Source organism: Protobothrops mucrosquamatus, unplaced genomic scaffold (assembly GCF_001527695.2).
Source record: "Protobothrops mucrosquamatus isolate PMUCROS unplaced genomic scaffold, P.Mucros_1.0 scaffold492, whole genome shotgun sequence".
Lineage (NCBI taxonomy): Eukaryota > Metazoa > Chordata > Lepidosauria > Squamata > Viperidae > Protobothrops > Protobothrops mucrosquamatus.
Genome location: NW_015386810.1, coordinates 774,498 through 789,923, shown reverse-complemented (window position 1 = coordinate 789,923; position 15,426 = coordinate 774,498). Strand labels below are relative to the sequence as shown.

The following is a 15,426-nucleotide window of genomic DNA, read 5'->3' as shown; positions in this document are numbered from 1 at the left end:
TCTATCTCCTTGAATTGCACACTTTATATCATACTATATAAAGCAGTAAAGAACAATACACAATACATAAGGAAAAATAGTACACAAGAATAAAATAAATGAAACTGGGATAATATATATATACAGTATATATATTTTAAAAATCAGAAAATAACCCGTATTGTATCTAAATATACCAACAAAGATGGTATATTGAACACAATAGGCCCTCCCAAACAGCTTAGCTTTAACTGCTTTCAATGAAATTACAGTCATGGAAAATTAAAATTCTCTTTAAAAATGTTGCATGATACAATTTAGTACCATATGTAAATATTTACTATGCATTGTATCTTTCCTTCCAGGATTAATGCCTGTTTTTCTCTTTTTCTTTTGATCAGCTGAGAATGAGAATGAACGAGTCAAGCTAAACTAACAATTAATTACTGTACTTTAATCACTGAAGGCAGAGCCATTTTATGGATTTCTGCCACGTGCAAGTTCAATAACCCTCTAAACAGTTTCAGTTGAGATGTAGTCCCAATTTAACGTAAGCATCTTTGTCCCAAGCTCTCATCTCTCTCACCTTGGGGTTCAACCGGATGATGTCATGGCGTTTCTCTGACAAGTTGAGGAGCTGTTGACATAAAGAAGCATCTTTAGCACTTTACTCTACCAACCCAACTTTCAGCTGATAAACTCCACCATCTTGGTCAGGATGTTTTTCAGCATGGTTATTCTTGTGACTTCACCCCAAAGGTTAACTCACTCTTTGAAAATAAGCTTGACAAAAAAGTTTTATAGCCCTCCATTCCTCTTGAAAGTCAGAATATAGCTCCTCCCCAACCCTGCCCTCCCAACATATAGGCTGCTCCTATAAGTGGACTTTATAGAGTTCTTCAAAATGGAGATATCGCCAAAATGGAGATATCGCTTTTCTCAAGATGAGATGCTGATATGAAATCATGAGATCCTGCAGGACAAAGCGACCATCATCCCTCTCTATCTCAGAGGTGAAGCATGCATTTTCCACACATTCACTCAAACCTACATAGAGATGTCAAGTTGGTTCCTTCCTTACAGTAACTCTTCTTTCCACTCAATTATTATTATTATTTGCTTATCGTCATCATTGTCGTTCTCTGCTTACCAGATACTTGTCCTCATGCTTGGATTTTAACATTTGCGCCACCTCTCGGAGATTGCTGCGGTAACGTTGTTCCTCCAAAGCAGGAGGAAAAGACACAGAGATGATACGTTCGGTGATGTAGATGAGGTCAAAATCATACTTGCGCTCCATTACGTGGTCCAGACTGAAGCTTCTGAAAGGAAGAAAAGCAGGAAGCGTAAGGGAAACAGGACTCCAGGGGTCCACAGAACCACAATGAGCACTGAAGATTACAAAATAAATTAACAGGCAAAAGAACTAAAACCTACATAGTTTGCCATTTAGCAAACCTCGTTTTCAGTGGGGTCTCTCAATAACACAGCTGAAAGCGAAATATCGCAATTGTGCAGGTACCAATAGAAGAGGATATTGGTAGCTCGGGGTTGAACTGTGGGGGTCCTTGGTGCTCTCTCAGCTTAGTTGTTTACTTGCAGATGGTTCATTAACATCATCAGTACTAGAAGGGAGTAGGGTTTGCTCTCCGTTTACATATAAATGATTTGCCCTACTTAGTGTTAGTAGGAGTATTCTTGGTGGTTCCTTGATTAGGCTGTTTTTTCTTTTTCTTTTTCTTTACTGTTTGAATGTTTGCCTAAGATGATAGTTCCTTGATTGGAGTATTGTTTACTGTTTGATTGCTGTTAATCTTGATGATAATTTCTGCTTATCTGGGTATTGATTGCTGGGAAGTTGGTATTTTGGTCTTTTTGTTTCGTTTTTAGTTTTTTAGTTGTCTCTTTTGAATGGTAGGTAGATGCTGTCTATGTGCCTGTTGGTGGCCGATTTGTCCAATTGTGCAGGTACCTTAAATCAGTATTCAACAAAATCCATTTTATAGCCAGTTCTGGGAGCAACCAGTGCTTTTCTTCATGTGCTTTTCTTAAATTTATAACCTGCTACTCCATATAATGATAGAACTGGAAAGTCTTCACATGTAATCTTCTGCTCTCTGTAGAAACCACAGCATCTATGACAAATAGTCCTGACCAACTTCTGCTTAAAAACCTCCAGTGGGGGAAAAAGCACAGCAACCAATTCTTCAGTTGATAATTTGCATCAATACAAAATACAATAAATTTAAAAAAGATAGTTATATAGAGAGCTTGGAAAAAATTCAGAAAAGAGCAACTAAGATGATCAAAGGCCTGAAGACTAAAACATACGAAGAACGGCTGCAGGACTTGGGTTTGGCTAGTCTAAAGAAAAGAAGAAATAGGGGAGACATGATAGCAGTGTTCCAGTATTTGAGAGGCTGCCACAAAGAAGAGGGGGTCACGTTATTCACCAAAGCACCAGAGGGCAGGACAAGAAACAATGGTTGGAAACTGATCAAAAAGAGAAGCAACCTGGAATTAAGGAGAAACTTCCTGACAATGAGGACAATTAACCAGTTCAACAGCTTGCCTCCAGAAATCGTGGGTGCTCCATCACTGGAGATTTTTAACAAGAGGCTAGACAGACACTTGTCTGAGATGGTATTATAGGTTCTCCTGCTTGAGTGGGGGGGCTGGACTAGAAGACCGCCAAGGTCCCTTCCAGCTCTATTCTATTCTATTCTATTCTATTCTATTCTATTCTATTCTATTCTATTCTATTCTATTCAAAATAAATGTAACAGAAACACACACACACACATACACACATTTGCATATTTAGATAATTATATATAAAATTGTGACTGTTTATTGTATTGCATTTTACATTTTTTTTTTCTTCCGCTGTATTTCTTCACTCATTTTTAAGCACTTGTTATATAACTTTCTAATTATGTATATATTTCGTGGTTTTGTTCTTTTTTGCTTTTTTCTTTTTTTCTAGTCATTATTTTAAAAGCAATAAAAATTATTAAAAACTGATGGCATCTACTAGTGAGTTTCTCCTAATATTTACCGTAATCGATTGTTTCCTTGCAATGCTGATTCGTGTACTGTAGGTAAGGTTTTCTACAGCAACAGAGAACAAATCAGCTCACTTTCTGAAGTCTCCTGTCTCCAGTGAAGCAGCTGAGACACAGTTAAACCTCTCACTGATTGTGAAGGTTAGGCCTTGACTCAGAATAATTTGGTCAGTAAGAAGGCAGATGGAGGAAAATGCTTCCTTAGATCACTAGAACTGTTTAAGAAGATAAAGCTTGCTATCACAGAACAATGGATGATGAATGCATGACTTATATTCATATCTAGTCCTTATTAATGAAAATTGTCTTGCTAGGGATGAGTCAAAGGAAAAGAGGCAGTTCTGATGAACTTTGTTAAAAATTTCTCTCCGCTACTGATTTACTAATTGCATCAAAAGGAGGCAAGAGTACAAGCATGATAGGTAAAACAACTGAAGAAAAAACAGTATTTTTATTCTATATGATAACTGCAGTGAGTTGTACGCACAGAGATGGAAAGACTTATAAATTCCCACAATGGAAGAATGGATGATGAAGTTAATGGAACTAGCTGAGATGGCGAAATAAACTACTTTGATTAACAAAAAGACTTTGTCTAGCTTTGTTTTTATGTGGACACCATTTTTGGACTTTTTGCTAGAAACTTCAGGAAATGCTCTGTTAATTTTGATATTTGACAATTAGAAATGTTTATGGTTGTGGAAATACTGTGTATTGTTGGATTTGAGATCCAAAAGTTATGTATGTTATGTTTACAATTATATCGAGTTGGAAGTTACTTACCCTTTTTCTATTTCTTTTCATTTTCTTCTATTCCTTTGCACCTCCCTGTCCTCTATTTTAACTTCTTAATTCTTTGTTTGTTTTTATAGTGTTTTTATTGTTTTTGTAGAAATTTAATAAAGTGCATTTTTTTTTAAAAAAGGAGGCAACTGTATTTATCTTTTTAGAATGAAGCAAATGGTACCCAAATTCCTTCACTTTTCTCCCTCATTATTAACTTATACAACTTCATGGCATTCTCTGTTGTATCCTCCGGTGGCTGGCATCACTGACAACTGATTCAAGAAGTATTGCCACTTTCTTGTCTTTTCCCTCCCTCCCCATAGCCAAATTTAAGATGCAATGCAGTGCCAATCCATTTCCTTTCTAGTTCCAAAACAACTGGAGATACTCATGTCAGTGCATCAAAACAAGAGGAGAAAAAAAAAATCAACAGCAGAGAGGGAAAACATGAGGGACCCCATGAGAGAAAGGAAAAAGAAACATGCGTTTTCACAATAAAGAGATTCCTCTCCTTTCCAATAGTATTACTTTCAATCTGGAAATCAAAATACTGCGGCTTAGTATTTGTCTCATAGCTAGTTAACCAGCTCCTTCTCAACCAGATGGGGAAAGAAAATCATATCTAGAACTTGTAATAATTTAAAAAGGGTTCCGTAGGAGCAATTCTACATGCCAACTATTGTAAGGCACGAAATGGGACAGGACAATAGTGTATAGTATATCTTCCTTTATACCCCCTTATTTTATTTGCAAGAGGGGGAACAGTTCAGTAAGTTTCTGTGGAACCCTGTGGCAGTGGTTCTCAAACTTTTCTTCACCACGGACCCTCTTTAAATATCTTTTGTGGCCACGAACTATGGCCATGCCCCCCCAAGACTTAACTCAAGATTTAAATCGTAACATTTCCTCAAGCCTTCACAGACGCCTTGTGATAACATTGCCCCCCCCCCCGGGTCTGCAGACCACAGATTGAGAACGACTGCTCTATGGGGTTTCCTTTGCATGCAGTATTTTATCCCTTATGTATAGATTTTTTTTTCTTTTTTGCTACCTTAAAGTCAGGTTTTTTTAAACTGCTGGTGACAGCCTGGACTGCTCCTTGCATTTTTCTTAGCAAGGTTTCCCACACGTGGTTTGCTAATGCCTGCTTCCTATGGCTAAGAGAGAGTAACTGACCCAAGGTCATAAAGAATTTATAAATAAAATGTCATGAGGGTGATGAAAAACTGTGATTATTAGTAAGTATCAAAATGTTCCTCAATTCAGGTGTTCTGTGGTGGATAAGAGTGCCATTTATTATAAAAAATGGTAAACTCAGCAATCAATGTTTCTGCAGTCATAATTCCAAAACTGCCTACTATTTAAAATCACAGTGATATTTTATTCAGATCTAGTTTTGGGAAGATTTGTAAAGGGATGAAAAGGATATGAGATGACAGCAAGTCCCTTCATTCTGTGAACATAGTAGTTCCCCTTTCCTTTTGCTCCTATCGAACATGACCAATCAGAATTAGTTCTTATGCATGTTTTTTTATCCATGTTTTCTGCACTTTAAAAATAAAAGATTACAGATTCTCTTAGAACTTGATTTCAGATGACTCCATGATAGTTTTCGCAGCAACGATACAGAAGCAGTTTTTCACTGCCTCTTCCAGGATTTTTCTTTTAAATTTATTTATATGTATATGTATTTCCAAGTTTGGCTGACAAGTATAGATTTCCTGGTGGTGTCTCATCCAGGCAGTAATCAGGACCAACTGTTTAGTTTCTAAGCTCAGACAAGGTTGATTAGGAATGGGCATCTTAAAGAACAGCATTTAGACAATATGTTCTCTAAGATTTCTTCTTTGCAAAAGTTACAAGATGACCTCTGGTTACAAAGATAGCTCGCCATTAAAAAAAAAACCCGAAAAACTAAAAGCTGTTCCTCCCTCACCATCCCTGCATTTCAAGATCAGTATAATTATTTAGTATCAGACTATACCTGGGCAATGTGTTCCGTTGCTTTGCAGTGTTGAGGGATTTGGTGGAGCCCTGAAAATTATTTTTTAAAAAGGAAAGAAGTCAGCATCTAACAAATAAGCGTAGAAAAATATTGTATAAGAAGCAAGACAACAGCAGAATGAATGAAAATATTGCTGTGTAATGAAAGAGCATTTCATTTAAATTTCATTTCAAAATTAAGTAGGAAAATATTCGTAAAACACCAATTTTGGGACCCATGTTGAATATTTTACATTTCCAACTAGTGTTGGCTTTTCTAGTTAATTCTGAGGGATCAAAGATTTGTCACTTCGTCAATCTTTCCCTTGTATCTGTGGCAGTGCCTAAATAGTGCATCACTGTAGTTTTGTGTCTGTGGGCATGCCTGTAAGTCAGTATTGATTCCTGGTAGCTCCCTGGAAGAGTCCTTGCAGTTTTCTTGGCAAGGATTTTTTGAAAGTGGATTGCCCTTGCCTGCTTCTTCGGGCTAAGAGAGTGTGACTGGCTCAAGGTCACCCAGCTGGCTTTGTCCCTAAGATGGGACTAGAACTCACGGTTCCCTGCTTTCTAGCCTGGTGCCTTTAACCCTACACACCAAACTGACTCTGATCTCTGTACTAGAACAATAATATCTGGACTACTGAAATTAAGTGTCCCCCACAAGAAAGGCAAGGAGACAAAGTTGACCACCCTAATTTGACCCAAGGAATAGAAATGCCTTTTAATAATGTGTCTTGAGTTTCACATGATTTTAATGACTAAGTCACAAAATAAGCGAGGACTTTAAGTACAAAAGCATTAACTACAAAAACAAAGAAGAAAAATCTTCCCACGCTCCTAGGGATTAGTGTCAACATAATCGCTGAAATGCCAGACTACGGTCTCAGAGGTTCAGAGGAATAAGTATCAAAGAAAGTCTTACCAAATGTTCAATGCGCCGGACTGGGGCTGTATTCCGTCTCTAAACATATGGAAGAAGATGACATGTGTTTAAGTTAAAAACAAACAAACAATGAGCATTAACAATAAAATTGCAGACGATAGTGTACGTACAGTTTCAAAAAAGTTCTTGGTAGGAATGTTGCTGCTCATTGAATTGTGAGGGCTACTAACCACAGAGCTGAAGAAAAATCATGCAGTGGCAACCATGAGTGATGTTTTCCTGCTAAGAGATGCCACCCAAACAACCTTCCGTGAACACACATTTCTCCCTCCACTCAGAATCCCCCCAGGACACAGGTCACTGCTACCCAGATGTCAAAGAGTAACCCACATATCTGAGCAAAACTTTCCAGGGTTTTTCTTTGATATCCCACCTTCTTTTAACACAGAAGTAGAAACAATTTTGCTCTGGAGGCTGCAATTCTCAGTCATCCGTGTCATGGTTGTCCCAAAGGTGTTTTTTTCAGGAGGCAACTGGACTTTCTTGTTTTTTCTTTGAAGACGTTTCGCTTCTCATCCAAGAAGCTTCTTCAGCTCTGACTGGATGGTGGGGGAATGGGAGGTTTTATATTCCTTGCAGACAGCTGGTCGTTTGCCTTCTTTTAGAGAGTCATTGAGGCCACTTGGAGGTTTACCTGTGTCCTCAGGGTCACCTGGGTGGTGCAAATGGGTGTGGAGCCTTCTTGGCTGCAGGGTGTTTTCTGCCCTGTGTCCCTTCACTGTTGAAGGCAGGAGCAGGCTATTGGGGATGAGTCCGTGTGGTCTGCATCTCAAACTGACGCACAAATGGTTCCTGTAGGCTGCAATGTGTTCAGTTCTCCACTAATGTATGAGAAGAAGAGGATTTGCAGTGAAATTCAGGCCACTCCCTGCTCACACAAGAACAAAAACCAAGAAGGCAGAGCTGAGAGCAACAGCTCCAGGTTAAACAGGCTGCATGGCAATCTTGGCCTTCTTTCTTGATCCTCTTCAGAGCGTTTTCCAGTCTCCCTTGAATCTTTCAGCCTTCCCTTCAACGACACGAGCGTGACTTCACTTCTGCTGAACTCTCACCCGTAATCCCTGCACCTTTGTGAAGATGAGGTCACCCATGAATGGGGTGGCCATTCAGCGGCAGAAAACCCACTCCAATGGTTTGCCCTGGTGGCGCAGTGGTAAGAAAGCAGTACTGCAGGCTACTTCTGCTGACTGCAGGCAGTTCCACAGTTCGATTCTCACCGGGTCAAGGTTGATTCAGCTTTCCATCCTTCCGAGGTCGGTCAAATGAGGACCCAGATTGTTGGGAGCAATATGCTGACTCTGTAAACTGCTTAGAGAGGGCGGCAAAGCACTGTGAAGCGGTATGTAAGTCTCAGCGCTATTGCTATTGCACAAATGGAACAGGCACACAGTGATCCAAGTTTAGATCCAATTTTTTTGTTCCGCAGAATGCAAGCAAGAGATCTGTCACACACGTTCCTTCCTTCACACACGTTCCTTCCTTCACACACGTTCCTTCCTGCTGTTTGGAAACAGCACATGGTCACATGAAGGCCTAATTGCAAGAAGGGGGTGAAATAAACTAAAGGCAAAGAATCAGCTGATTCAAAAATGTTGCGCTGCTCCCTTTGGTATGAGATAAAATTTACAGTTTGGTTGTCGACTAAACGGATCTTCATATTCCTATCAATCTTCCTTGCTCTTGTGGAAACAATGAAAGTGTAAAAACATTTTTCCCCCATTCTCAAGTATCCACTTGCTATAATTCGTCTGAAACCTGGTTCTGAGTCAGGGAGGAAATACAGGTGGTCCTCCACTTTACAACAGTTCGTTTAGTGACTCTTCAAAGTTACAACGGCACTGAAAAATGTGACTTATGACTGTTTTTCGCAGTTATGACCTTTGCAGCATCCCCACGATCAGGTGATCAAAATTCAGATGCTTGTCAACCGATTCATATTTATGACCGTTGCTGCATCCCAAGGTCACGTGATCCCCTTTTGCGACCTTCTGACAAGCAATGGGGCAAATGGGGAAGCCAGATTTCACTTAACAACTGAGTTACTGACTTATCAACAGCAATGGCAAGAAAAGTCGTAAAACGGGGCAAAACTCACTTAACTAATGTCTCACTTAACAACAGAAATTTTGGGCTTTTGCTTTCCAACTGCATCTCAACTAAACTGGTCAGGGCAAAGTATTGTGGATCAATTCTCTAAAACCAGAGACATGGGAGATGGAGAGTAGATTGAACCATCTTTACTCCAGAGAAGCTAAAATAGGAAATATTTGATTAGTTCAACCAATATGCTATCCATTATGACTAAGCTGATCATCTAAATCAGGCAGGTCCAATCTCCAGTCCTGGACAACTAGTGATGTGGCTCACAAGATCAATCATAAACTTTTAACATTACAATGTGATATTTTTTTTAGCGATAGTTAAAATATAATATATATATATTATATGCTGCCCAAGACTATTCCTCTTCACTCAATGCGGCCCAGGCCAAGCCAAAAGGTCGGACAAGCCTGATCTAAATGGAAACCATCAGTTCAAGACATGTCATCTTGGATTTTAAAAAATGCATATATTACTTCACCAAAAGAGAAAAAGCAAAAGAGAGAGAGAAAAAGGCAAGCGTTCACCGAACAGAAAAAAGTAGCTATTTATAAAGTGTGCTGAATCGACACATGTCCAGGTTACAGCGGAAAAAGAGAATTTCACTCACAGATACACTTTGAATGAATGGTGGCGCATCTACAGAACACAGCCTGCTTTGTTCTGTGAGCAGCCCCCTGCCCTAAAATAATCTTGCGTCAGGGAGCAGGCAGCATCTTTCTGTGGGGTGGGCAAAACCTGGGAACACATTACTGTACATGGAAACATTGGGGGAAAGCGGCTTGTGAAACAACAGAAACAGCTCCAACTCATTCCTGACTAAAGATTTTCCAGCTCTTTATAAATAAGTAATAAAAGTGATAAGAATCAAACACTGGAAGTATTTTAAAGAATACCTAAATAAATCAGCAACATGAATTTTGAATTTAAAAAAAAAACCATGAGCCAGCGTACTGTATTCTAAAATATTGGAGAGGAATGAAAGAGCAGGGTATGGGAAAAAAATAAATCAATTCTTACATGCATCCAAAACTTTGCTGAAACGGGCAATTATGCAAGATCATAATTCAGAAGAGAAAAACCTCAAGGTAACCCCCCCCCTTTTAAAGAGGCAGCTATACAGAGCCACTCTTGCCGACATGTTTAGTTGCTTTACATGCACAGATCCACAGCTCACCTGTCAGAAAACAGTAAAAGCATCTTGGCCCACCTTTAATCACCAGCATTTTTATTATCACCCAAAGTCTTCAAATCACCACAAGGCCCTTTGCCAACCTCAACCAAAAGAGGCTACCCCCTCCTTTCTCCTCTGGAAAGTATTTATGTGGGTCAAGTGGGTGGCGAAAGAGCAGGCACTTACCAGTTCACTCGGAGGGAGGGGCTGGCAGGAAGATGGCACCTGGAAAAGAAAAAAAAAAAGAGATGAGTCCCAGGGCACATGGCGGTTCAGCTTTGAAGTCGGCAACATCGTCCACATCCCCCCAAAACGGAGACCTTTGCAATGACATCGGAAGATCTCCCTTTCCCCAGAGTAGGATGTGGGGCAGATGGGCAGGGGAGAAGTCTCTTGTCCCGCCCCCCGGTGCCCTTCTCCGAGAAGCAGAAGCTGCCTCCTTCCCATCTGCGTGTTTCCTTTGGCTGGGGCTGGGCCCTTCCAACAACAGCACATATACAGGCAGCAATTCATCGGGCTGCAAGACAGCACGGCCAAATCTGGCACAGGGGGTACTATAGGGAAAAACAAACACAGAAGAGCACCCCACCCAAGAGGGAAGCAACAGTGAGGCTATTCAGGCTGCTGCGTTTCCCTCTCGCCTGGTGGAACTGCCAGGGCGCTCCTTGTGACCCGTAAGAGAGCAAAGGGCTATTATGATCCCCCCCCCCACCCTTTGCCTCCTGTGGGTGAAGGAGAGTAAAGGGTAGAGACCCAGGCTGATCCTGTGATCCGGGTGAGATCTCAACCCCAGTTAGGGTCCCCCCCCCAACCATACGTTGTCCCTAACTTAAAATATACTGCTCACAAAAATAAAGGGAACGCAAACCCCTTCAGTTCCATGGTAAAATGTTCCCTTTATTTTTGTGAGCGGTATATATTAACTCCAGATACTTCCAGAAAAAGGTTTCATAAAGCCAGCATCTGGCCTATGATTCCGCAGCCATCTTCCACTTTGAACCTTCTTATTTCACCAGCAATATTTCTTGTTGATTTTTGTCTTTCTGCGGCAAAACTGCTCAGGGGGAATAAGACGGACTAGCTGCACAATGTGCAGTTGGTTTTTTGGGGGGCAACTTGTAATGCTCTGAATGGAAGCGTCATCTTTTAGGAAGCTTCTCAGAACTTTTCCTTACTTTTTTTTTTTTGGCTGGGTCATGATGAATCCATTCACTGAATCGCCATAAGATAGCCTTAAGTTGACCATAACTTTGCTGCTGTTGATGCAGTTTTTGCAAGGGTACAATTGACCAGCTTTTCTGTGAGTAGTGCAGTCCGATTACCCCTAAGGAGGGGGAGGAACCAAGCAGCTGTTGGCTAGTAAGGTTTCTAAGGACATTCTGATTTGGACAGTGGAGACTCCAGTTCTCTCCTTCTCCCCTCCATATCTTTGAGTCTAGCTCTGACTCTATGACCTAGACGCAGTGGTAGGCAACCTTGGCTCTTTTATGACTCGTGGACTTCAACTCCCAGAATTCCTGAGCCAGCATAGCTGGCTCAGGAATTCTGGGAGTTGAAGTCCACGAGTCATAAAAGAGCCAAGGTTGCCTACCCCTGACCTAGAGCAATGTGGCCAGCAGCTGACCAGCAAAGGGCAGCAAAGTCAAGGGCTGAAGTCTGATAGCAGTTTCCCCATGCTGACAAGTGTTAGTTGGCTTCTTTGAATGTTGGGTTTAGCAGACATTGGAACAGTGCTAATCTCATGTTCAAAATTCATCTTATCAGCTGATACCAGCTGATACTCCCTTTGAACACACCTACCCAAAACACTTGCACAAAACTAGAATGAGTTTTGACCGGTGGCTGAAGTTCTAATGAAGCCACCTGGAAAAAAAAAACCTCACTTCCTCCCCAACTCCAGCTCATTTGGAGAAGAGTGACAGAGGATGTTTTCCCATCAGCTGGTGACATTTGAGGAAGCAGGAGGAAAGCAAAGTCAGAGAAATCCACCTCTCCCATTTCCTTAATAAGCTGCCTACACAGTGAATAATGACAGCAGTCCTTATTGTCATTGAACTTACAGCAGGTGAGGGATCGCCAAGGGAGGCAGCAAATTGTAGGTTAGTATAGCATTTTGCTGGTTCAGTGACTGGTGGATAACACGTTAACCTGGCTGTGACAAACATCCCTCAAACAATTTTCCATCCAATTGTACTTCAGCTACTGACCGTCTCCTGCCTACATACAAAAAGGCCAGTACAAATATGCATATACACATACGTGTTTGGACATATGTCTAATCAGAATACAACTAATTCATGTCTCTTGCTGAAACCAAACAGCGTATTGAAACATATAATGGAAGGTACCCTCCACACATATAGAGCCAACTTGATCTAGTGGCTAAAGCATCAGACTAAAAAGCAGGAGACCGTGAGTTCTAGTCCTGCCTTAGGCATGAAAACCAGTTGGATGACTTTGAGCCAGTCACTCTCTCAGCCCAACCCACCTCAGAGGGTTGTTGTGGTGGGGAAATATTTGCCACTTTGAGCTTTTTATAAAAATAATAAAGATGGATATAAATAAATAGATAACAGACCAATTCCCTGGAGGATGCTACATTGCTCCCTCCTGGGTATCAATTTAACAGATTCAGGGTGGCTCTGTTGCTTGAGTTAGAGCAGGAGTGAGCCCCATCTAGTTTTTCCTGCAAAGATTCCTGTAATTTAAAGAAGGGACACCTGACCTGCGTCCAAGCAAAGCGCTAACATCAGTTTTAATTCCAATTATTTTCCATTTTTAGGAGATAAAACTGTTGGATGCTCACAGCCAAGGGCTTTATTTGGCAATATGCCTAATACAGATAATGAGCAATGCTAAGTTGGAATAATGGTGGGGAATGGGGACTATCCTCCCTAGTTTTTCTTCTGGAAGATGGGCATGTTTTAGCTGCCCATGCCAATCATGACAGCCATTCTGTGAAAGTGTGGACAACTTGCTCCCCAAATTCCACAGGTCCACACTAGCCTATCAATATTGCCTGACCTTGGGGGTTTTGCGTTGTAGCAACACACGGCCAAGGGATTGCGGAGCTCCGCACCCCATGGCTGGTTTCGCCCTGCCAGGGGACCCTAAATGGGTCTAAAATCGCCCCGGAGAGGCGATGATGGAGGGCCCCACTCCCGTCAATCACGGAAAAATAGAGGTCAATCCGTTTGATCTGGGGGAAGCCCTCCAACCCAACAGGAGAAAGGCTAGCTGCATTCCGGTGACTAGCCCAAGCTATCGGCATCTGAAGTCCAAAAGTACCAACTAAGAACAACTGTGAACAGCGTGTTTAGAACTGGGTGAGAACACAGATCTTCTCTTCTCTATTTTGAAATTGATTTCCTGGAAAAGATTCCCAAGAAGCAAAAATTCTTCTGAAAGTGAGAAGGAAGGGGATTATAACCACACCCTTCCATAGACGGAAGCGGCAAATTAATTTTTATGGGGGACAGAAATATATTGAAATGGATTAATGTAAAGCTATAACCTGGATAAAACTGAAAACTATGGAAATTGTTAAGATTTTTAATTTGAAAGAATATTGAGAAAACTACAAGAAAAGAATTTTTTCATTTTAAAAGTTGGAAAATAAATAGCTACTGACATCTAGTGGTGGATCAAAGTATAGAACTATAGCTGCCCTGCCTCATAAATTGGCAAGATGCCCAGAAATAGAGCACAACTTGGTTCTTTGATCCTCAGTTACTCTCAGCTAAATAGAGAACAGCTGGGAATAGAGGAAAGAAAATACACTGGGCTATCTATTGCAGAATGAGAAATACAATTGTTATAAAATCTGCTGACCTTCTCGGATTATAAACACTTTCTGAACTGTGATATTTAAGTTAAAGAATCGTTTGCAGAGAAAGAAAAACCTTGACTTATTGGCCACTTTTCTAGAGGGGAAATTACTGGATTGTTTTTAAGTGGTTGAACATTTTGGACTGTTCATAAAGATAAGAACTATATAAGACTATGGTGTTTGGAACTTAAGACTGATTGGCTTGATGAAAATGGACACTGAATACATAACCAAAAGTGGTAGGAAACCACACTTAATATTATTTTCTAAAATCCCCAGTCTGGAATATCAGAGATCTGCAGGAGTAATATCTTCCAGGAGGAAATGCATGCTATGTTGCAATTAATTCAAATGACAATTGTTTCAAATCATGATGAGATTAAAAATAATTTTGATGATATAAATGAGTACATCCTTGACCTAAGCTTACAATTAAAAAACCCTCAGAAAATGATGACAAAGAATGAACAACTAAATCAGACAATAGAACAAAAACCAGAGAAAAGTGACCCAAAGATGGAGGCTACAAACAAAGAAAATCACAGTTTAATACAGACAAAGAAAAATCTGCAAGATTTTGCCATAATATTGGAAATGGAAAAGACATTTTATTTTTCAGGACTTCAATACAAAACTGAGGATTAAAAAAAATCGATAAAATGGACTATAGAGCTGTCAGGAGAACCACTAGAATTTGGGAGTCAAAAGATGAAAGGACAAATTGAGAGAGAAGGAAAGTGGAAGCTTCTTAATGAATATAAATGGGCCAAACTCCCCTTCAAAAACGCCTTACTCAATTTGTCTTTCCCATTTTTAACAACATTTATAAAAATACAGGAAGAACCCCCTGGCAAGCTGAACACACAAATTCGGAAAGCTGCCTGGCAAAAGAAAAAGGCGAGAGCTAGACTCAAGAGAGATGATTTGACCTACCAGATGGAGTACTACATGACTAAACACTTGTTTGAATATGGTTAAAATAATAGTTAAATTTTGGACATGAATGAATTTTATAATAAGAGAGATATGATTTACAAGTAGTATAGTATTTTTTTATGATATGTGAAATGTAAAATACTGGGATGATTTAAATGTATGAAATGTTTTGGATATTTAAATATAATCAATTTTGAGAAAATTATAATTGACAAAGAATGTTTTGATTACTGAGGGAAAATTAAGCTTAAATTAGAATTCTGAAAACAGGGCTTATAGCGATTTACATAAGATGATTTTTTTGCAAACACAATTGTAAAGACGCTACATATTGATGTTATTGTTATTTGCATAAATATTAGAAAAATCTGTATATTCAATTTTATATGTATTGAAAATACTAAGAACTATATTTGCTTAATGTTGGCAAAAGGAGAATATTACTGGAAGAAGAGAAGATCAAGGAAAGATGTTTTTAGTTAGTATGTTGATTATGAAATTATAGAAATTAACTATTATTGATTGTTGTTAAATATATGAACCCAAACAACACATTGTTTACCAAGTACTAAAGATTGTTATTGTAAAAAAAATCAATAAAATATATTTAAAAAAACAAAAGATTTCCTGA

The 15,426-nt window shown here is 39.7% G+C and overlaps 1 protein-coding gene across 1 annotated transcript in view; it reads right to left on the bottom strand.

Annotated features, from left to right (window-relative positions):
- Positions 1–15,426, bottom strand: part of TNS2 (tensin 2) — a gene marked incomplete at its 3' end in the record, with an annotated part of 68,035 nt that overhangs the window by 13,160 nt on the left and 39,449 nt on the right. The window contains exons 4-8 of the mRNA XM_015816769.1: positions 10,217–10,255; positions 6,736–6,774; positions 5,815–5,864; positions 1,130–1,301; positions 566–616 (exon numbers count right to left, since the gene is read on the bottom strand). Of these exons, the coding sequence (XP_015672255.1) occupies positions 566–616; positions 1,130–1,301; positions 5,815–5,864; positions 6,736–6,774; positions 10,217–10,255 (351 nt within the window). The remainder of the gene's footprint in view (positions 1–565; positions 617–1,129; positions 1,302–5,814; positions 5,865–6,735; positions 6,775–10,216; positions 10,256–15,426) is intronic.